Source organism: Schistocerca cancellata, chromosome 1 (assembly GCF_023864275.1).
Source record: "Schistocerca cancellata isolate TAMUIC-IGC-003103 chromosome 1, iqSchCanc2.1, whole genome shotgun sequence".
Classification (NCBI taxonomy): domain Eukaryota; kingdom Metazoa; phylum Arthropoda; class Insecta; order Orthoptera; family Acrididae; genus Schistocerca; species Schistocerca cancellata.
This window is the reverse complement of record NC_064626.1, coordinates 382506048-382531157: the sequence shown is the minus strand read 5'-3', so window position 1 is coordinate 382531157 and position 25110 is coordinate 382506048. Positions and strand designations below refer to the sequence as shown.

General features: G+C 40.7%; 1 protein-coding gene across 2 annotated transcripts in view; it reads left to right on the top strand.

Moving 5' to 3' along the window:
• LOC126175221 (luciferin 4-monooxygenase) overlaps positions 1-25110 on the top strand; it is a 270984-nt gene that overhangs the window by 211220 nt on the left and 34654 nt on the right. For both annotated transcript variants that reach the window (XM_049921853.1, XM_049921862.1), the window contains exon 7: positions 23005-23232. In XM_049921853.1, the coding sequence (XP_049777810.1) occupies positions 23005-23232 (228 nt within the window). The remainder of the gene's footprint in view (positions 1-23004; positions 23233-25110) is intronic.

The window sequence follows — 25110 nt, the reverse complement described above, 5'->3', positions numbered from 1 at the left end:
CATGTAGACTTTCATAGCAGAACACACTATTAACTAGATTTCAAGCTCTGGTTCTTCTACTGGCAGAAAGTACATACATTCACACACACAACCACACAAACATGCACACCCACACTACCATGGCTGTTGCCACACTAATTTTACAGAGCAATTGTCTGGGATGATGGATGTTGTCTTGTGGCAGCCAGAGCGAGAGCACCAGCAGCAGCGAGTACTGTTTGTATAAAGCGTTTATTTTGCATTTTGTTTACGACCTTCCACTAAGGAAGGGATTCTATTTGTGTTTATCTGCTCTGCATAGTAACTAACAGTTCTTGATAAAACTTTACGTAGTTTTCGTGTTAGATTTCTTAGTGTTTTCTTGATCGTTTAGAACAGAAAGCGCCCTAAAACCGTCTTTGTTTGTTTCGCGGCCGTTAGCCACTAGTCACTTGAATCAGCAGTTGTCTTGTGACAGCCAGAGCGAGAGCACCAGCAGCAGCGAGTACTGTTTGTATAAAGCGTTTTTGTACTTATTTGCTGCGCTTAGCTTTTAAATAGTTTTTCTGGGAAAACCTAGCGTAGTTTTCGCATCTCGTATTTCAGTGAGTGTTTCTTGATTATCAGAGTAGCTCATCAGAAGATTATCTTGGGAATTTGTCACCGTATAGGGTAGGGTAAACATAGTCATGTGTAGGGACTGTGGTTGTTGTGAGCGGACGCAAGGAGAATTGGCCACTCTTCGGGGGCAGGTGGAGGCTTTGTCTGTTAGGCTCATCGAGCTCGAGGCGCAGGCGTCGGCTCGTAGTGGCGTTGGGGCAACTGTGGTGAGACCTATGCCTACTTCGGTGGCCTTGGAATCACATGGAACCCCTGATGTCGCTGCGTCTTCCGGCAGTGAGCATCTTACCGGTCAGCCATCACTCCAGGGTGAATGGCGGACAGTGGTGGGCTCGCGCGTGCCTGGCCGAAAGGCGAAGGTGGGATCTGGCCGCGTGGCAGCTGCCTTACCCCTTTCCAACAGGTACGGGGTGCTTCCTAGTGGTGATGACATCGTTTCCAAGCCACCACAGGATGCCTCGCCTGTTGGGCCAGTGGCCGATTCTCCGGCAAGGTCCCGACAGTCACAGAGGGCGGGCCTATTAGTTATAGGGAGCTCCAACGTTAGGCGGGTTATGGAGCCCCTCAGGAAAATAGCGGGTAGGTCGGGGAAGAATGCCAGTGTGCACTCGGTGTGCCTGCCGGGGGGTCTCGTCCGTAATGTGGAGGAGGCCCTTCCGGCAGCTATTGAACGCACTGGGTGTGACCGGCTGCAGATAGTAGCACATGTCGGAACGAATGACGCCTGCCGCTTGGGTTCTGAGACCATCCTTGGTTCCTTCCGGCGGCTGGCTGATTTGGTGAAGACAACCAGCATCGCACGTGGAGTGCAAGCTGAGCTTAATATCTGCAGCATAGTGCCCAGAGTCGATCGCGGTCCTCTGGTTTGGAGCCGTGTGGAGGGTCTAAACCAGAGGCTCAGACGACTCTGCGACTATAATGGTTGCAAATTCATCGACCTCCGTTATTGGGTGGAGAACTGTAGGGCCCCCCTAGACAGGTCAGGCGTGCACTACACACCGGAAGCAGCTACTAGGGTAGCAGAGTACGTGTGGCGTGCACACGGGGGTTTTTTAGGTTAGAGGGACCCCCCTTGGGCGAAACGATAAAATACCTGACGGCTGAGGACATTATCATCGTTGATAAAGAACGTCCGTCCTCAGAGACCAAAAACAGGAAAAGTTAACGTAATATTGGTAAACTGCAGGAGTATCCAGGGCAAGGTTCCTGAATTAGTATCTCTTATTGAAGAAAATAGTGCGCATATAGTATTAGGAACGGAAAGTTGGTTAAAACCGGAAGTGAACAGTAACGAAATCCTAGACACAGAATGGAATATATACCGCAAGGATAAGATAAACGCCAATGGTGGAGGAGTATTTATAGCAGTAAAGAATTCAATAATATCCAGTGAAGTTATTAGCGAATGCGAATGTGAAATAATCTGGGTTAAGCTAAGCATCAAAGGTGGGTCAGATATGATAGTCGGATGCTTCTATAGACCACCTACATCAGCAACCGTAGTAGTTGAGCGCCTCAGAGAGAACCTGCAGAACGTCGTGAAGAAGTTTCGTGATCATACTATTGTAATAGGGGGAGACTTCAATCTACCAGGTATAGAATGGGACAGTCACACAATCAGAACTGGAGCCTGGGACAGAGACTCTTGTGACATTATCCTGACTGCCTTGTCCGAGAATTACTTCGAGCAGATAGTTAGAGAACCAACTCGTGAAGCTAACGTTTTAGACCTCATAGCAACAAATAGACTGGAACTTTTCGACTCCGTGAATGTAGAAGAGGGTATCAGTGATCATAAGTCAGTGGTTGCATCAATGACTACAAGTGTAATAAGAAATGCCAAGAAAGGAAGGAAAATATATTTGCTTAACAAGAGTGATAGGGCACAAATCGCAGAATATCTGAGTGACCACCATCAAACGTTCATTTCTGAGGAAGAGGATGTGGAACAAAAATGGAAAAAATTCAGAAACATCGTCCAGTACGCCTTAGATAAGTTCGTACCGACTAAGGTCCAAAGCGAGGGGAAAGATCCACCGTGGTATAACAATCATGTATGAAAGGTACTACGGAAACAAAGAAAGCTTCATCATAGGTTTAAGAGTAGTCGAATCATAGCTGATAAGGAAAAGCTGAACGAAGCGAAAAAGAGCGTAAAGAGAGCAATGAGAGAAGCATTCAACGAATTCGAACATAAAACATTGGCAAACAATCTAAACAAGAACCCTAAAAAGTTTTGGTCATATGTAAAATCGGTAAGCGGATCTAAATCCCCTATTCAGTCACTCGTTGACCACGATGGCACCGAAACAGAGGACGACCGAAGAAAGGCAGAAATACTGAATTCAGTGTTCCGAAACTGTTTCACTGCGGAAAATCGTAACACGGTCCCTGACTTCAGCCGTCGCACAGACACCAAAATGGAAAATATTGAAATAAACCATATCGGAATTGAAAAACAACTGCTATCACTTAGTAGCGGAAAAGCATCCGGACCAGACGAGATATCCTTAAGATTCTACAGTGATTATGCTAAAGAACTTGCCCCCTTTCTATCAGCAATTTATCGTAGATCGCTGGAAGAACGTAAAGTACCTAGCGACTGGAAGAAAGCGCAGGTCGTTCCCATTTTCAAGAAGGGTCATAAATCAGATGCGAATAATTATAGGCCTATTTCGCTTACGTCAATCTGTTGTAGAATAATGGAACATGTTTTGTGTTCTTGTATTATGACGTTCTTAGATAATACAAATCTCCTTCATCATAACCAACATGGATTCCGCAAACAGAGATCATGTGAAACTCAGCTCGCCCTATTTGCCCAAGAAATTCACAGTGCCGTAGACACTGGCGAGCAGATTGATGCCGTATTCCTGGACTTCAGGAAGGCATTTGATATGGTTCCGCACTTACGTTTAGCGAAAAAAATACGAGCTTACGGAATATCGGACCAGGTTTGTGATTGGATTCAGGATTTCCTAGAAGAAAGAACACAACATGTCATTCTTAACGGTTCAAAATCTGCAGATGTAGAGGTAATTTCGGGAGTACCGCAAGGAAGCGTGATAGGACCTTTATTGTTTACAATATACATAAATGACTTAGTTGACAACATCGGTAGCTCCGTGAGGCTATTTGCAGATGACACGGTTGTCTACAAGAAAGTAGCAACATCAGAAGACTCGTACGTACTCCAGGAAGACCTGCAGAGGATTAATGCATGGTGCGACAGCTGGCAGCTTTCCCTAAACGTAGATAAATGTAATATAATGCGCATACATAGGGGCAGAAATCCATTCCAGTACGATTATGCCATAGGTGGTAAATCATTGGAAGCAGTAACGACCGTAAAATACTTAGGAGTTACTATCCGGAGCGATCTGAAGTGGAATGATCACATAAAACAAATAGTGGGAAAAGCAGGCGCCAGGTTGAGATTCATAGGAAGAATTCTAAGAAAATATGACTCATCGACGAAAGAAGTAGCTTACAAAACGCTTGTTCGTCCGATTCTTGAGTATTGCTCATCAGTATGGGACCCTTACCAGGTTGGATTAATAGAAGAGATAGACATGATCCAGCGAAAAGCAGCGCGATTCGTCATGGGGACATTTAGTCAGCGCGAGAGCGTTACGGAGATGCTGAACAAGCTCCAGTGGCGGACACTTCAAGAAAGGCGTTACGCAATACGGAGAGGTTTATTATCGAAATTACGAGAGAGCACATTCCAGGAAGAGATGGGCAACATATTACTACCGCCCACATATATCTCGCGTAATGATCACAACGAAAAGATCCGAGAAATTAGAGCAAATACGGAGACTTACAAGCAGTCGTTCTTCCCACGCACAATTCGTGAATGGAACAGGGAAGGGGGGATCAGATAGTGGTACAATAAGTACCCTCCGCCACACACCGTAAGGTGGCTCGCGGAGTATAGATGTAGATGTAGATGTAGATGTAGATGTGGTGGGGTGATAGCAGAGGATGTACAAAGCAGTGAGGGAGGGGGTAGTGGGATAGTGAGGGATGGAGAGGGAAAGACAGATGACTTAGCAGCTTCAGAAAAACATGAAAGATCTCCTCTGATAGCTGTGAACATGTTAACCACTCACTGATCAGTACTTCTCTGATTACTCATTATCACCTTAGGCTTGAAAAGCTCAACCACATCCTTTGCCAATGCTTTGTTTACCTCTTAACATGTCCTAGGATGACTGATGTCATACTCCAATATCCTACCAACTTCACCCAAAGAACTGTTCCACTACCCACCCAACCTATAGAATATCCTTGTCAAACCCACTCCAACTTTGCTCTCAGTCCTGCACTCAACAGGTCATTCCATTATGGATGACCCAGGTGCAAGACCTGTCCCATACACCCACTCACTACTGCAGCCCAGTCGCAAGTATTTCCTACCAGTAAAAGGCAGGGCCACATGTGAAAGCAGCCATGTTATATATCAGCTGTGCTGCAGTTACTGTGCTGCATTCTGTATGCATATGACAGATAATCAACCGTTTACCCACATGAATGACCATCACCAAATTGTGGCAAACCGCAAACTTTACCAAAAAGTTGCTGAACATGCTGTACACCACAACATAAATGACTTTAACAGCTGCTTCACTGCATGTACCATTTGTGTACTCACTTCCAGCACAAGTTTCTCGGAAATATGCTGGTGGGAATTGTCTCTCTATGTATTGCGAATACATAGAAAGAAGGATCCTTTATTGTATGATTATATAATAGCAGAACAAACACTGATAGCAGTTACTTCTGTAAAATATCTGGGAGTAGGTGTGCAGAATGATTTGAAGTGGAATGATCATATAAAATTAATTGTTGGTAAGGCGGGTACCGGGTTGAGATTCATTGGGAGAGTCCTTAGAAAATGTAGTCCATCAACGAAGGAGGTGGCTTACAAAACACTCATTCGACCTATACTTGAGTATTGCTCATCAGTGTGGGATCCGTAACAGATCGGGTTGACGGAGGAGATAGAGAAGATCCAAAGAAGAGCGGCGCGTTTCGTCACAGCGTTATTTGGTAACTGTGATAGCATTACGGAGATGTTTAGAAAACTCAAGTGGCAGACTCTGCAAGAGAGGCACTCTGCATCACAGTGTAGCTTGCTCGCCAGGTTTCCAGAGGGTGCGTTTCTTGATGAGATATCGAATATATTGCTTCCTCCTACTTATACCTCCCGAGGAGATCACGAATGTAAAATTAGAGAGATTCGAACGCACACGGAGGCTTTCCGGCAGTCGTTCTTCCTGCGAACCATATGCGACTGGAACAGAAAACGGAGGTAATGATAGTGGCACCTAAAGTGCCCTCCACCACACAATGTTGGGTGGCTTGTGGAGTATAAATGTAGATGTAGATGTAGATATCCTGCATCCTCACAATCCCCCTGGCCTAAATTCTGTTAACCTGTTTCTGACTGCTTCATCTTAACTTTTTTCTTCTGTCATTGCCCCACCAAGCCTTCCCCTCCAGATCATGTGTTGTCTTCTCCCACCACTCTTCCTCACCACATGTGAGCACCCACTCCCCCTCTCCACGTCACCTTTCTGTCCTTCCCCCCTGTTCTCTTCCCTCTCAGTCTCCCTCTCCATCCCTACCTTCCTGTTCACATCCTTCCCTCCATCCCTCTCTCTTTATATATTCTATATATATCTCTTATGTGCTCTACCTCCTCAGAATATCTTTTGCGCTGCTATGCAACCACTGAGCATCTGTCTTCCCTGTTCTACCTCACATTATCCTATTATCCCCTCCTTCCTCATTTATCCTTCCCTATGTTCTCCCCACTTCCATAGCCCAGGCAACTGCTTTCTAATAATCAGTGTTACCAAGGTAGAGTGTGTTTGGGTATCTGTGTGGTTGCGTTTGTGAGTTTTTGTACTTTCTGCCAGTAGAAGAGCCAGGGCAGGTAAGCTAGTTAATGCTGTGTTCTGTTAAATGCTGTAATCTTCCCTTCCCTCATGTCACCAGTTGATTTTCTCTCTCTTCATAACTGACTCGTTTCATAAGCTTAGAGAGGAGTAAGATGTTCAAATAACTTTTTTACTTATCTTATTTTCTCGTAGTTGGCTGCAATTCATCACATCTAGGGGTTGATTCTTGAGGCTGAAATTCTTGACTTTGTAGGCTCCAGATGACATTGTAACTATTAAGTAAGCCTGCTGCATAATTTATATTTTTGTACTATTTTTTATTCTATCACATTTTTCTACATCACACTGTTGTTACAATTTCCAGTTCCATGAAACCAAAAATTACATTGTTATTGCCAAACATAAAAAAATTTCTGATTCCATCATTCTGCAGTACTAACAATATTCCAAAGGGTTTACAAAACAAAAGGAGTTCACAAACTTTCTTGACAAAAGAAGAATCTTCACCAAGTTATATCATTATTTTATAAATGAATCCAGAAATAAATTTGATAATTAGCATTAGATTGTGCAATTAATAATATGAATTTTAAGTGTGCCAAATATTTTGTAATTTCAAATGTTTCTAAAAGAAAAGTAATTTTAACTGTATATACAGAGTCAATACATATTGATTGTAATAAAGTAACAAAATAATTTCTTTTTATACATTTTAGACTGAAATATATTACATCATATACAAAATCAGATGAAATTCTTTTAGTTAAACAGCTGAGATAATATTAACCTGTTTAAAAGATAGAGAGTATTTTTGGTATCAATAACTTCTGTTCAATAAAGTTAATGTTAGCGCATATATGCCCCATACATCAGTTTACCTTGTAACATGATTTAATTTGCAACTTGATTATTAAGTATGATTGATGATAAATTTTAGAAATTTCACTTTTTAAAGCATTTGAGGTATGTTCTAAAAGTTGTCATAAAACAATTTGTATATGCCAGTAAAATCTTCTAGAACCATTAGTGAGTGATTGCATAGTATGACTCCTTGGGATTGTTGTTCAAGAAAGCTTTGTATGCAGACACTGATTCCAGGATCTCAAAATTACACCTGCAGATGATTCCATCCATTTTCAAGAGAGACTGTTAAGTCACATGGAGCTATTTTGCAGATATGTGGATTTGGACTTGTATGCATTTAGACTTCTCAATAAATGTCTGTCATTTGGTTAACTCATTCTCTTTCCAACATACCTCACTCTCTTTTCTTTATTTTGATGGACATTGTGAAGGACAAAACAGACAGACACTTTATCTGTTGGGTCAAATAAGAACTAATTACAACATTCAACACATAATTTGAATGCTAGAATTAAACCAGTCAAACTCATATTGACAAAATATTAAATGCTGAGCCATTTGTTTCTGGATTGGATCATGTGTTATGTACCTTGCTGACATAAATATGGTACCCCACATGATTGTAGATTTTATCTCAAGAGTATCCTGGATGTAATTGTAGTCACAATGATCTCTCAGGGGGCTCATGACTCTGTCATTAGTGTGTATGTGGCAAGCATGGGACCAAAGCGATTGCAGCATTCCCTTCCTTTCTTGTGCTGCAATCTTCCATTTCCAACCATCCTTACTTCTCATACTATTGAATCCATGGTGACAATCCTCAGCATTGACCCAGTTATTTCTAGATTGTTCTTTCTCTGTTCTTTGCTCTGTACATATTTCCCCTATACTTTTCACCAACGTTTTGGTTGATGTAATTTTTGGTCCCCTTTTGCATTTGACCTGCATTTTCTTAAATTTCTCCTGTAGTGAAGACCAGCTGGGAAGGACACTTAAGGTACTGCCAACTTATGTACAATGTAGAAGATGAGCTACACCCAATACGTAATTAGACCCAAAAATGTGCTTGAAAGCCACTGCATTAAAAAGTATGTCATGGTGGGATCATCACGAATCATCTCGCTAGGGATACCTGATGATACAGGGAAGGCAGATTAGAGTAGATTAGATTTACTTTCATTCCAGTTGGTCGGTATTGAGGGAAGTCCTCCAGGATGTATACGATGCCAGAGCTGTTAAGTCCTCACAGATGCCAAGTGAATAGTGGCGGGGGGAATAAAATGTGATATATATTGAAAACTGATAAAAAATTGCTGCTTAAATAATTAAAAAAAGGAATTTTTGAAAGAATAATTGAAAAAAATTGGAAAGTACACATATCCTGAGTGAACTTTAATGGGCACTAATATAAACAGACCTTCAATATTCACTACATATATTCAGCATTTAAATTTACATACTTCTTTTTCTTGTTACCACCATTGTGCATAGAGCTTGATATGACACTACTGATTCTGGGTCGCCCCTCTTCTCCTGACACAAATTATTCTAGTCTGCTTCGATCCTCTTGATGCAGGATTCTTGGCACATTGCAGAGAGATGAACAGACGGGTATGGTCATTGTTAATGTACGAATGAACTTTGCTATCTTGATAACTTTTTATAAGACTTTTTAATGTACAATTGGAATATGGTACACATTTTCTAACAACATTCACTCAGCGGAACTCATCATACGTCCATCTGCTACCACTTATAGTAAAAGACAGATTAATCTAAAATTAAATTAAAAAATTGAAGAGCCTCTCTCTACCTGTTTTGCTTCTATGTGTAATAATATGTTACATTACAATTGCCCCCCATTGTGCACTGACGTCATATGGAGGTGCACAGTGTCTGAGCTTATTTCTCTTTTTATGGGTTGATAACCCTGACCGATACGGGCATAGCCTTTATTTTTCAGCCATTGGAGTTATCCTATATGGTTACCAATTTATATAAGCATGTCAGCTCCATTAACACATACACGCATAAGTTTTCCTCCATAACAAAGTGCTTGCTGTAAGTGCATAGTCACATTATTGTCAGTCAGTATCTACCCAGTGTTTAACTTGCAAAGCATGTGTGTGCAGCTCAACATCCGTTACTGTCCCTGCTCACTTCCATGTATTTAATACAAAGTCAGAGTGCCTGTGTCATCCATTCACATAGTCTTCATTGCACAAATTCATGACCAATGAAAGTATCTAACTTCTATAAAAGCATAGGTTTGCATCTACATCTACATCTACATTTACATCCATACTCCACAAGCCACCTGACGGTGTGTGGCGGAGGGTACCTTGAGTACCTCTATCGGTTCTCCCTTCCATTCCAGTCTCGTATTGTTCATGGAAAGAAGGATTGTCGGTATGCCCCTGTGTGGGCTCTAATCTCTCTGATTTTATCCTCATGGTCTCTTTACGAGATATACATAGGAGGGAGCAATATACTGCTTAACTCCTCGGTGAAGGTATGTTATCAAAACTTAAACAAAAGCCTGTACCGAGCTACTGAGCATCTCTCCTGCAGAGTCTTCCACTGGAGTTTATCTGTCATCCGTAATGCTTTCACGATTACTAAATGATCCTCTAATGAAGCACGCTGCTCTCTGTTGGATCTTCTCTATCTCTTCTTTCAACCCTATCTGGTACGGATCCAACACTGCTGAGCAGTGTTCAAGCAGTGGGCGAACAAGCGTACTGTAACCTACTTCCTTTGTTTTCGGATTGCATTTCCTTAGGACTCTTCCAGTGAATCTCAGTCTGGCATCTGCTTTACCGACGATCAACTTTATATGATCATTCCATTTTAAATCGCTCCTAATGTGTACTCCCAGATAATTTATGGAATTAACTGCTTCCAGTTGCTGACCTGCTATATTGTATATAAATCATAAGGGATCTTTCTTTCTATGTATTCGCAGCACATTACACTTGTCTACATTGAGATTCAATTGCCATTCCCTGCACCAAGCGTCAATTCGCTGCAGCTCCTCCTGCATTTCAGTACAATTTTCCATTGTTACAACCTCTCGATATACCACAGCATCATCCGCAAAAAGCCTCAGTGAACTTCCAATGTCATCCACAAGGTCATTTATGCATATTGTGAATAGCAACGGTCCTACGACACTCCCCTGCGGCACACCTAAAATCACTCTTACTTCGGAAAACTTCTCTCCATTGAGAATGACATTCTGCGTTCTGTTATCTAGGAACTCTTCAATCCAATCACACAATTGGTCTGATCGTCCATATGCTCTTACTTTGTTCATTAAACGACTGTGGGGAACTGTATCAAACGCCTTGCAGAAGTCAAGAAACACGGCATCTAACTGGGAACCAGTGTCTATGGCCCTCTGAGTTTTGTGGACGAATAACGCGAGCTGGGCTTCACACGATATTCTTTTTCGAAACCCATGCTGATTCCTACAGAATAGATTTCTAGTCTCCAGAAAAGTCATTATACTCAACATAATACGTGTTCCAAAATTCTACAACTGATCGATGTTAGAGATATAAGTCTATAGTTCTGCACATCTGTTCGACATCCCTTCTTGAAAACAGGGATGACCTGTGCCCTTTTCCAATCCTTTGGAGAACTTTTGAGAACTACTACTTTCAATGATTATATAAAGTACAATCACCCACAATGCAACAATCTTCCAAAGAAGAAGGACCACTCGCCTTCACCCACAAGTGAATGCTACAATCAGAATTTATCTTACAACGTCTACGACAAGACAAAGACAAACTCCCGTGCGGAAAAAGGTAGGAACCCTCACTAGCAATGATAATCTCAGAAACAGGTATAGTACGGTAAGCTAAGATTTCCCTAGTTTCAAAGGATTCCAAACCTGGGAGTTTGGGGAGTTTGTCTTTGTCTTGTCATAGACGTTGTAAGATAAATTATGATTGTAGCGTTCACTTTGTGGGTGAAGGCGAGTGGTCCTTCTTCTTTGGAAGATTGTCGCATTGTGGGTGATTGTACTTTATATAATCATTGAAAGTAGTAGTTCTCAACAAATGGCTCTTTTCAGGGCCACAATAAGTAAAAACCTCAAAAGTCCTTCTCAGACGCACAGCTGAAGGCCATCTCTTGTAGAGACCCACGGTACACCACTGCAAAAAGGGGGGGCAAGTTCCTTTGCGTACTCTGTGTAAAATCGAACTGGTATCCCATCAGGTCCAGTGGCCTTTCCTCTTTTGAGCGATTTTAATTGTCTCTCTATCCCTCTGTCATCTATTTCGATATCTACCATTTTTTCATCTGTGTGACAATCTAAAGAAGGAACTACAGTGCAGTCTTCCTCTGTGAAACAGCTTCAGAAAAAGACATTTAGTATTTCGGCCTTTAGTCTGTCATCCTCTGTTTCAGTACCATTTTGGTCACAGAGTTTCTGGACTTTTGTTTTGATCCACCTACCACTTTGACATAAGACCAAAATTTCTTAGGATTTTCTGCCAAGTCAGTACATACAACATTACTTTCAAATTCATTGAATGCCTCTCGCATAGCCCTCCTCACACTACATTTCGCTTCGCATAATTTTTGTTTGTCTGCAAGGCTTTGGCTATGTTTCTTTGCTGTGAAGTTCCCTTTGCTTCCACAGCAGTTTTCTAACTTGGTTGTTGTACCATGGTGGCTCTTTTCCATCTCTTTGTCTTTCTTGGCACATACTCATCTAACACATATTGTACGAGGGTTTTGAACTTTGTCCACTGATCCTCAACACTATCTGTACTCGAGACAAAACTTTTGTGTTGAGCCATCAGGTACTCTGAAATCTACTTTTTGTCACTTTTGCTAAACATAAAAATTTTCCTACCTTTTTTAATATTTCTATTTATGGCTGAAATCATCGATGCAGTAACCGCTTTATGATCGCTGATTCCCTGTTCTGCATTAACTGTTTCAAATAGTTGGGATCTTTTTGTCACCAGAAGGTCTAATATGTTATCACCACGAGTCGGTTCTCTGTTTAACTGCCCAAGGTAGTTTTCAGATAAAGCACTTTAAAAAATTTCATTGGATTCTTTGTCCCTGCCACCCATTATGAACGTTTGAGTCTCCCAGTCTATATCTGGCAAATTAAAATCTCCACTCAGAACTATAACATGGTGGGGAAATCTACTCAAAATATTTTCTGAATTATCCTTCAGGTGCTCAGCCACAGCAGCTGCTGAGCCGGGGGGCCTATAGAGACATCCAATTACCATATCTGAGCCTGCTTTAACCGTGACCTTCACCCAAATTATTTCGCATTTCGGATCTCTGTCAATTTCCTTCGATAGTATTGCACTTCTTATTGCTTTAAACACGCCTCCCTCCTCACTGTCCAGCCTGTCTCTGCTCTATACATTTCAATCTGAGTTTAGAATTTCATTACTGCTTACATCTGGTTTCAGCCAACTTTCTGCCCCTAGTACTATGTGGGCATTGTGACTGTTTATTAATGAGAGCAGTTCTGGGACCTTTCTATAGATGCTCCTGCAGTTTACTATTAGCACATTAATGTTGTTATTCCCTGTGGCATTTTGCCTACTCCTACCTTACTGCGTCTCAGGAGGCGTCTTGTCGGGCCTAGGGAGGGAGTTCTCTAACCTAAAAAACCCACATGTGCACCCTGCACGTACTCCGCTACCCTTGTAGCCGCTTCCTGCGTGTAGTGCATGCCTGACCTGTTCAGGGGGACCCTACATTTCTCCACCCGATAGTGGATGTCGAGAAATTTGCACCCCAGATCTCAGCAGAAACGTCTGAGCCTCTGGTTTAAGCCTTCCACTCAGCTCCAAACCAGAGGACCGCGATCAGTTCTGGGAACGATACTACAAATAGTTAGCTCAGATTCCACCCTGCGAGGAAGGCTTTCCACCTTCATCAACTCCGACAACCGCCTGTATGAACTGAGGATGACCTCTGAACCCAGAAGGCAGGAGTCATTGGTGCCAACATGAGCAACAATTTGCAGTCGGGTGCACCCAGTGCTCTATATCGCCACCAGCAGGGCCTCCTCCACATCCCGGATGAGACCCCCCAGCAAGCAGACAGAGTGAACACTGGCCTTCTTCCCTGACCTTTCCGCTATTTCCCTCAGGGGCTCCATCACCCACCTAACATTGGAGCTCCCAATCACTAATAAACCCCTCCCCCACCCCCCCACCCCCCCACTCCCTCATGTGCCTGCTCAGACCTTGCTGAAGGAGCGGCCACATGTCCACTCACAGGCAGAGCACCGATGCCACACAGCCAGCCTCCACACTGACCCTCTGCCTCGTGCGCCGCGAACGCCACTGAACCCGCCACTCCCCTTGGGGAGAGGGTGGCCCAACCGCGCCCGGTACCCGCGAAGATGTCTTGACAGCAGGGAAAGTGGGTGAAGCATGTAACACTTGGGGTGTACCATGCGGCGCACCAGACTCCCCACTACCGCTACACTCTGAGGCAGCAGCCTGAAGACGGCTGACCGTGGCCATCAACATGTTCAGCTGTTCACGAACAGTGGCCAGCTCCTCCTGTGTCCATACACAGCAGTCACACATCCTATCCATCCTAAGAAATCAATTTACTGTAGAGAGTTAATCAACTTTTAACTAGACTGCTAATTCACTAAAGGTGGCTGATAGTTGACTAAACTGTGGTTACTACACACTTCTTGTAGAAAACAATGAAAATAGCACTACCTGTCTCTGGACTGCATTCAAAACAAACACTAGCACTACTGGCACTATGGCTGACTAAAGGGACTCTCTCTGACTGTATTCAAAACAAACACGAAATCTATGGAACACTATTACTAGCACTCGACAATTAAAGCTTCCTAAAAGCAAAAACACACGGGAGAAGAAGTGACAAGTAAGAAAAATACAGTTAATACTTAAATTAACGTAGCTCGCTGCACAGCAGACGTGACGCAGATGGCAACGTAGCTCGCTGCACAGCAGACGTGACGCAGACGGCAACGTAGCTCGCTGCACAGCAGATGTGACGCAGACGGCAGTTGCTTCCTGTTGTATGTTGTTTTGGAATGTCAGTAATTTTAGCAACACTACCTCTTAACCTTTCCCCTGCTTCCTTTAAACGCAAGTCAATTTTAGCTAGAAGTTGACTTTCTTTCTCTTTTAGAGCTTCTTCTACAGTATCTACATAAATTTTGTATTCTGACACTACCTTTTCAGCAAGGGTGCTGCCCTTATCCATCATCCCGGCCTCAGATTTCGCTTATTTCCTGTACATCTGCACATAACTTATCTCTCTGTTTTTTTTTTACAAATTCTGACTCTAAACTTATCTGATCTACTTTTAGAGTCAACTTGTGCATTTTTGTAGGTAGGTTTTTGCATATGTCTTGCAGCTCGTTGACTGCATTCATCACATTTTTACCAACGCATCCACTTGGGATTGTGTCTCCTGAATTTGAGAATATGCTTCACTAAGGATAGCTCACCTGCAAGTTGTTCCTGTTTATAGTCTACGGATATTACTTTTTCTGTTAATGTGTTTATAATGCGGGACATGTTGGTAATTATTTCTTGTTTTAGTTGTTTACTGAGCTCTGTGAACTTACCAGGTAGTTCGACAGATAATTCAGTGTGTATAGTTTTGCTCACCTAACTGAACTTTTGACTAATACTATTCTTGAAATTGTTAAGGGGCTCCGGAAAGGCTCAAAATCATGAAAAGTTCAATTTTTACTTTTTTGCATTTTCTAAATCTGCAGACTATTGCCTTTTAATAGATATATAATTTATTCAATTCCGAAGACTACAACTATTTTTACATTTTTTTTTAAATGTGTTCCACATGGGCGTGACCCACTGTGGCGCTGTTAAACTGCTGTCAAATGGTGTTATTATTAACGTCCGTGTTCATCAGGTACATTTTAGTGATGTGAGATAAAGTATGTGTTGTGGCTAACCTGTGAAGGTTCAATATATATCGCTGGTGTGATTGTCAATTGTTTCATGTTTATTTACTCTGTCGTTATCTCGAAAATATTCGTAATTAATTCTGTTTCTTGAGTCTCTGTTTTGTTGAAGTATAATAATGAGTAAAAGTAAAGTTGCTGTTGCGACTTTCAATGATGGCAACATTGTAAGGTGCAAGGTATTTAGAAATATGGGAATGAAGATAGGTTCTAACATGGTACGAGCGATGCTTGCTTTAGACAAGGAACGCCTTCGGGCTGCAGACAGGGCTGTAAAGAGTCTAGAAATACAAGCAAGAGTAAACAGGAGGAGGAACAAGAGGAAGCTGGAGGAGGAGTTTGCAGAGGATGAAGATAATCCATCCTATGGACCTGGAATGCACTAAAAAGTTAATCCAATCTTTGTCGCTCGATTCCCAAAACTTTTATTTTCTCATACTAATTACATGTTTTCTAAGGATCTTCCAAACATATTTGTTTCAAACTTTGAGTAAATGTTACACAGTACCTTCTGCATAATTTAACACAGCCTTTTTCCAAAAAACTGTATATTTTTGAATATATAAATAAAAAATTGCAAAAAATGTTGTGAATTTTCATTACAATTGAAAAAAAAATCATCTTTAATAACTGAACTAAAATTTTGTAAAATCCCTGTGTTAAGTTGTAGCCCATATTCAAATAAATAATCTGTAAAAAGCTCAACTTCCTACCTCAAATACTTTGTGAGGAAAGATGTAATTTATAAGCGTTATTTTAACATTGCAAGTATAGGGCGTTCCGGAGCCCCTTAAATGTCTTTATTTTGTTGTGCAAACTGTTGTCCTATATTTTCCTGAAATTCCTGTTGTTTTGTGAGCTGTTGTGTTATTAGTTGTATGAGCTGTGTCAAATTGTGGGTGTCACTAGTATTTACATTGCTTTTTTGAACTGTTTCCTGCTCCTCCATTCATGATGTAGTGAGCAAATAGTCAGAGGAATTTTCACTGTCATGCACTTCAGTTTCACTATTTGGAAAAATGTTTCCTGGTGAGAACTGAGAAATTGTCTCATTGAGTGTCATAAAAGTGACATTATGATTAGTTATATCGCCAGTGCCATCATTTTTTAATTGTGGGCCACCAAGCTGATTGTTGTGGTAGTCATCAGCCGGTTCACGAGTTGGCGCGTTACTATCAACTTTTGCCAAGCTCGGATTTCCAACATCTTGGCATACTGCATTTTGTAATGAGTTTTCAACAATGGCCATTTCCTTTGACTTCATTGTGAACCATGTTTAACAAAACTATGAAAAAAAATGATTTTCAAAAAATGAAATTTTGGTTCAATTCAAGAAGTTTTATATGCATATTCATTAATGAACCTGGTTATTCTCTGATACAGACTTTCAGAATATGAATGAATTATTTTGCACTTTGATGTTGACTTTACACAAATTTTCATCTTTTCTATAGAAATGCAATTTCTGTAAAAGATATCGATTGAAGGAAAGAAGATTATTACTGTGAGAGAGACAGTGCCAAGCATGGCCATATAAGCATACAGTGTAGTAGCTTCCTACCTTTACTGCTGAAATCAGCATTCCTGGCGCATCTTGTTTGTAGGCAGTATTTAATTTTAATTTGCTCCTTCAAGTTGTTAATATTTCAGATATCATGGACATATAACAAATGCAACAAATGCCTCATTAGTTTCATATAAAGATAAAATGGGTCATTTATCTCGAAAAATATTTATCTCAACAATTGAAAGGTTTGTTCATATTCCGCTTGGCACAATCCTTTGAGTGGTTGCCATTGAATAGTAGTGGGGGGAATAAAATGTGATATATATTGAAAACTGATTAAAAATTGCTGCTTAAATAATTAAAAAAAGGAAGTTTTGAAAGAATAATTGAAAAAAATTGGAAGGTTCACGTATCCTGAGTGAACTTTAACTGGCACTAATATAAACAGACCTTCAATATTCAATACATTTATTCAGGATATAATTTATGTACTTCTTTTTCTTGTTACCGCCATTGTGCATAGAGCTTGGTATGACAATACTGTCTCTGGATCGCCCCTCTTCTGCTCACTCAAATTATTCTTGTCTGCTTCGATCCTCTTGATGCAGGATTCTTGGTGCGTCACGGAGAGATGAACAGATGGGTATGGTCATTGTGAATGTATGAATAAACTTTTCTATCTTGATTACTTTTTATAAGACTTTTTAATGTACAATTGGAACACACATTTTTTACCAATATTTACTTGGTGGAACTCATTACATGTCCACCTGCTACCACTTATCGAGACAGACAGATGAATCTAAAGCAGTTAAAAAATTGAAGAGCATCTCTCTACCTGTTTTATTTCTATGCCAATGTTATCTATGATACAACATTATTATTACAATAAAAGAAAAGAATGAAGGAGAAAAGAAAAGAAAAAAATTAATAATATGTTACATTACACAAGGAGTAAGTGCCCGTCTCAACAGATGATCATTGCTATGGCTGGTTGGCACCTGTGATGAGTGCCCTCGATCAGAGTAAGTGCTACCAGGGCAAACATTGTGCAGATAAAGTGAATCAAATTAACTCTAAATAGCTGCTTATTGACTTGGCTAATACCATAGACAGAGAAACCCTGTAATGCAGGAACTTATAACCCCATTGCATTCCCTTTAGATGCTGTATAAAGGGCACAATGCTGTGCCCAGAACACAGGTACTTTTTTCCCCAACAAAATTATGTTGCATGCATTTTTGCAGATTTTGCTCTGTATATCCCCATCTCGAGCTTTACGAGGGAGACCAGCTACTTTAAGCAGTTGGCCAATTTCACTTTTTATGTTTTTATTTTGAATGTAAACTAGCAAGGTTACCAACATATGATAACTGAAAGGTAATGGCATGAGGATATGAAGCAGTCTCTGTTTTCACAGCAACACCTTTTAGGTTAAGATTGAGTGGTTTTATTAAGGTTTTATAGAACGTTGATTTTATCTTACTTAGACTATATATGTGACATTTATGGTATAGCAGCACCATCTGTACTAGGTTTCTTAGACCATGTACATCATAATGGAGTAAAATTAGTAACTAGAGCCTTTCATACCAGACCAGACAGCAGCCTCTTTGCAGAAGCAGGTATCAAATATTTGAGAGCATCATTCTAACTCCTCCTGATCAGTTATGTGATCACCGTCAAACAGAAACCTAAAATCCTTGTTACTTTTCTCTGTTCCAAAATGAAAGGATCAATCTACCTATGAACAACCTCCAAACAGGTAGGCCATCTAACGTACATCTTGAGAACATATGTAGAGAACTAAAATTCTTCCAACTCGCTCATATGCAAAGAACTACATCTCAAACTCCCCTGTGCTGTGTCCTCAACCCAATAATACAGATGGAAATGCATGGTGGTACTAAGGAATGATAAATCTCACCACTTATTGGCAGATACTTAACTTTGTATATCATGATTGTCTACATAATGAAATCATACAGTAATACAGTTGTGTCTAAGGTCAATAACCACATCAGTTATGCATATGTCCGAGTAGGAGGTTATGAGAAACACTCTCTAACAAATATGTGCAATACATTTACTGCATAACTGACAGTTATAATTTGAGTCTCCAACATGTCAGAACTCTCCCAAACCTGTACCTCCTGGTATGTAGTGAATCCTTGAGTAAACAGTAGACCATGAAGTGTGATAGTCTCCAACATAAACCACAAACAACCTTCTGTACGACTTCCACAGAAAGAGAATTCCCATAACTTTCCTTTGAATGCTGAGTATTCCAGACAATAAACTTTCCAACTGTCTCACTAAGGTTGAAACCACAGTGAAAACATGACAATTGAGAGCATCAGGCACTGATGTTTGATCACTTCCTTGAACCACACCCTGAGGGCTAGATATTGCACATACAAACAATCTGAATGATCAAAGAGGCTACTAGAGAGTGTGTACCTTTGCTCCAGGCCCCTCACAAATCAGCTTTCACCTCATGCTGTGTACTTTAGTAACCTCAGACTTTTCACAGATAATGCCATTGTCTGTAATGAAGACTCTCTGAAAAAAGCTACACAAAATATTCAGTCAGATCTTGTTAAAGTTTCAAATGGTGCAAAAATAGGAAACTTGCTTTAAATACCATAAATGTAAAACTTTGCACTTTTCAACATTGAGGAAAAAATAGTATTCTGCAACTACAGAGTCAACCAGTCACAGCTGGAATTGGTCAACTCATACATATATTGAGATGTGACACTTTGTAGGCACATGGAATGGAACCATCATGTAGGCTCAGTCATAGGTTAAGCAGGTGGCAGGCTTTGGCTTATTCATAGAAATGCAATCGGTCTAGAGAGGAGATTGGTTACAAATCACCTGTGCAACCCATCCTGCAAATGCCCAAGTGTGTGGGACTTATACCAAATACGACTAACAGGGGACACTGAATATATACGGAGAAGGGCAGCACAAATGGTCACAGGTATTTTTGACCCATGGGAGAGTGTCACAGAGATGCTGAAGAAACCAACAGCCACTTGAAACCAAATGCAAACTATCCCAAGAAAGCTTGCTTACAGTGTTTCAAGAGCCACCTCTAATCCTAGTATTACTAATGGAGGAGGGAGGTTGTGAGGGATACTTTATACCCACTTTGTGCAAATGTTGTTGTCTAGTTGCGTACTTTGTATTTTAAAATTTTCAAAAAATATTAATTGTTTTTAAACAATTATTCTACAAGATTCTACAACTGTTTTAAATTTTTTCAGGTAAACTTCATCCAAAAATGTAAGTAGCAATGGTAGTAGTAATAGTAGTAATTGTTGTTGTAGATGCGACTTTTTTCAATGAGTCTCAAATTCAATATTTTCAAGTTCTGGACCTCACTTATACATCATCATCTCTTTAAAAAGCCTGCTATTAATAAAAGTGAGCCACAAATAATGAAATTTGTAACTTCTTTAATTTTTTTTATGTTCATAAACTATCCCCCTCATTCGAAGTATACATTATTGAACACGTGTTGGTAATGATGTATTTTCAAGTTTGGGCACTACATACACGTCAGTAAATCCTTAAAAAGTATGCTGTTAAACCCCCCCCCCCCCCCCCCCAGTACCAGTAGTGTGTGTTATGGAACATATGTCGGTATTGCTACGAGTAAATGGAACATACTGCAACTGCCAATGTATCACTCTTGTAGGGATTGTGAGGATAAGATTAGATTAATTACAGCATATGATGCGGCATTCCAGCAGTCATTTTTCCCATAATCCATACACAGCTTGTGAATGGAATGGCAATAAACCCTAATACCTGTTATGATATGAAGTACTCTCTGCCATGTACCTTGCAGTGGCTTGCAGAGTATGGACATAGATGTAGAAGTAGACATATTGGCCACACCAAACTTGCACATGAATTTCTCTTACAATAAAAGGTCCCTTCCAAGTGCACGTGTGGTGCATCTTTAACAGTACTTCATACACTCACAGAATGCAACATCCTGACTGACTTTTGTCGTAAACTGAAATTAGATGTACCCCTATCTCAAATGGTAACCAATGGCAGAACACCTGCCAACCATGCTTCACCCCTTTTTTTAAAAAAAAGAAGGAAAGAAAGAAAGAAAGAAAGAAAGAAAGGGTGGACACTGCAATTAAGATCTAAAGCCTTTACAAATCACATTGGCTTAGGGAGTGGGTGCAGCAGTGGTCCTATTCACTGGTAGCCAATTCTGATAGGCCCTGAACTTCACGGCACTTTTTAATTGACACATGCAGCTACCTTTTATTCCTTGAGCCTACACATTTATTTCCTATACCTTTTTCATGTCAAACTTTTTTAAGCACATCCTTACATATCTTTTATGTATTGACATGAGTTACCAATTGTCCCAACTGTCCTCACACCCTTCACAGACTTTGTGGCCGAGCGGTTCTAGGCGCTTCAGTCTGGAACCTCACTGCTGCTACGGTCGCAGGTTCAAATCCTGCCTCGGACATGGATGTGTGTGCTGTCCTTAGGTTAGTTAGGTTTAAGTAGTTCTAAGTTCTAGGGGACTGATGACCTCAGATGTTAAGTCCCATAGTGCTCAGAGCCATTTGAACCAACCCTTCACACAACAGTTTCCCTTTCCTCCATCCCATCACAACCTTACAATTTACATCCCCATGCCACCCACCTTCAGTTTGCGATGCTACCCACTGGCTCTGACAACCGTGCATCACATGCCTAGCCTGTGCATCTGCCACCTATCCATCCTGCATTCATAGCCAGCAAACTGTTCTTCTCCCTCTGAGCCACCAGCCGCACACCCCTAGTCCTTCTCCCTGCCTCCTACCCCTCTCTTCCTCTACCCACACCACCTGACACAACCGCAGCACATCCTAGACCACCTGCCAAAATGCAGCATTGGTACTGTTTGTCTACCCACCCCATCAGTCAAACTCCCAACATGTCCTAGCCCATCTGCCAAAATTCAGCACTGACACTGTTTGTGCAGCTGGTACTATGTGGGGGAATGGGCATGTATGTGTGTGTGTGTGTGTGTGTGTGTGTGTGTGTTTTACTCTGGGTCAAAAAGGGATTACTCCAAAAGCTAGCAAGTTTTTCTTTCTTTTTGCATGTGCCTATTCATGACTCAATGCTTCTGCTTTTCAGTGAATGATCTCCTGTAACCCAAAAGTATTTATATTCTGCCAGAACTTCCCTCAACATTTGCATAGTATCTAGTCACATGCTAATTACCATTCTGTGGTTGTCATAAACCATCAACAACAATTTGGATTCAATCTGTACTGAAGTATTACCAACTGATCACTCCATGTATGCTACCTCACTAACTGAACAGACCATTGTACTTGGCCCCCCTGACAATGGTGCTACCTATAATAATAGAAAATGTGCTATTAGCAGTTCAGTGTCCTATCTGGTCCATGTGTGCGAGGGCTCCAGTGCACTTAATTTTTGTTGTACAGCAGTTTTTGAACATCACCTTCCCTAGACAGTGAATTGGGTGGCCACTGCATTCTCCTGCCAGGGCTCCTGACCTTAAGACATTGGCCTTTTCACTGTGGAATCTCAAAAAGTGTGGAGCGGATTACTTTAGACGATGATAAAAATGAACTGGAACAAAATATGTAAAATCCCTGTGCAACTGTTTGACATGAACCAGGTGTCATCAAGCCCTTGTTAAGGCATTGCCATTTATGGACTATGGCTCACAGTGGACATTTTGAACAGCTCTTAAAATGTGGCCCTGATTAACTTGTAGTGCTGCAGAATTGCAACAGTGCTTTGTGTGACTTATAGATTCTCTTGAACGGATCCTAGGATTCACCCCCTGATATTGCGTACAATTGTTTAGAAAGGTTTCATATATTTGAAATTTGTAAACTTCATGATCTGAAGAAGAGGGTTGAAAGCCTGGTTATCATAACAATTTTCACTTATATCAAATTTTGTAGAAACAAGTGAGTTACTTGAATAGATCAGAAAAGCATTTGTCATGGAATAGATGATATCTATGGTGCACTGGAAGGACTTAGATTTAATTTGCATTTTATTAACTAATTATCAGAGGCGAGTACCAGCTATCTATCTGTGGATGTTTGCTTTGTATGACTTCAGTAAAGTTGCTTTTATTTTAGGTTATTGATGTGGAAACAGGAGTTGCTCTTGGACCATACCAGAAAGGAGAGCTTTGTTTCAAGGGTCCAATAATTATGAAAGGATACTGTGGTGATAATGCTGCCACAGGAGAAACAATTGATAGTGAAGGATGGCTTCATACTGGTGACATAGGTTATTTTGACAGTGATAATTATTTTTTTATTGTTGACAGAGTTAAGGAGCTAATAAAGTACAAAGGCTTTCAGGTATGTTAACAAATTTTTTTTTATTCCATATTTCAATATATAATCTCCCTCTAGGAGAAAATGAATAATTGTGATTTTTCATTCTATTTTTATGTGCTTTTATAGCAGTAATGTCATTGATTTATGATCGAAAAGCTAAGTGTAATCAAGAATTGAAAACATATGTTTTTAACAGAATGTCAAAAAGATTACAAAGTAAGGTAAATGTTAATAAAAAGACCTGATTTACAACACTATCCAAAACATAAGATTAGAGAAATTCTGAAACTGAAAATATCCTTTTAAAAACCAGTAATAAAACCAAACAAACTCTTCCACAGCAACAGAACTATTAGCAGGAGATGTACAGGGTGATTATAATTAAACTTTCAGTACTTGAGTCAGTATAGAGGGAAAATTATTTACTATATTGGCAGATTACTTTATAGGAGTGATGTTCAGACTGTGCACTGCAGGATTTACACTGTTAGTAGTGTTAAGTGTCATGACTTGTGGTTAGATAATGGTACTGGTATGGTGACGTGGGAGGAACTTAGACCCCAAGGACCAAGAACATGCAGCATGAATGGCACATGTTACTGTGATCTGCTTCAACAGCATGTGATCCCTGCTCTATGGGAGAGAGATGCTTTGGGCTCAACTGTTTTGATGCACAATGGAGCTCCATATCACATTGCTCATGAGCTCACTTGGTTACTCTGTAACACATTTAGAGAAAATCGAACCATTGGATCATTCCAAACTGCATAGTGACAAAGATCACCAGATTTGAACCCATGTGATTTATGGCTGTGGTATTACCTGAACGAGAGGGTTTATCAGTGGGACTCAAACACACATTGGAGGCTGAACATAAGCATAACAAGGGAGGTAGCCAGCATCCCACCTGAAATGTTTCAGGCAGCAGTACAGAAATCTGTAGTTCAGTTCCAGTCTGTCGTGGATGCAGATGGTCATCACATTGACCAGTGTTTGTAATCCGGAATGTAAACATGGTACGCAATTAACAAATGTTATCTCATGTGGAAATTAAAATGTGTTCCTTTCAGTGGTTTATTCATTATTTCTGTTTCACATGTCCTTACAAATGTTTCTACAAAGTTTCATTGTCCTATGATCACTTGTTTTTCATGGGGACCCTCTCAAGTAACGAAAGTTTAATTGTAACCACCCTGTATTTACCCCTATATGTAGTATGGCAGTTGACACCACTACCAAGCTTGAGCTGTGCAGAGATATGGAAGTGTCCTTGGTGATGACAAGTGGCTAACAATGGGTCTCTTCAGTGCACCCTGGACTTTCCATATTCAGTAAAGATTCGGAGATCCCAGTTGGCAATTTCATGCAATGGGTATCTTCACTTTCAATAAATTTACTCATCTGAGCAGCCTAATATGGGGCAGCATTATTGTTCGTGAACATAAAGTCAGGAGCAAATGTACTTTGGAAAAGACTAACATGTCACTGCAGTGGCTCACCTCCATACTTCAACTGCATTTATTTTTTTGTAAAGGTGATTTGCATACAAAATGAATGGAGATTACAAAATGCTCCATGGGGCAATGCAAGGTATTTTAAGTAAGCATTCCAATCAAAGTCCAGTTTGCACAGTATCAGAGTTCCATCAGTAACAAAGTCTGGAAGGAAAATGCTGAAGCCAAACCAGTAGTATGATTGGGACACACTTCACTGCCTCAGAATGGTCCTGGGCTAGTTTATTTGTGGGATCCCTCAGAAGGCAATCCTGGTGAGACGTGCCCTCTGGGTAGTAGCCATGGCAGTTAACAGTAATATAGCACTACCTATTCAGTTTCTATAATGAAGTTGAGTGGCACCACCAAATCCTCCCCCCCCCCCTTCCTCCTGCAGTAGCGACCG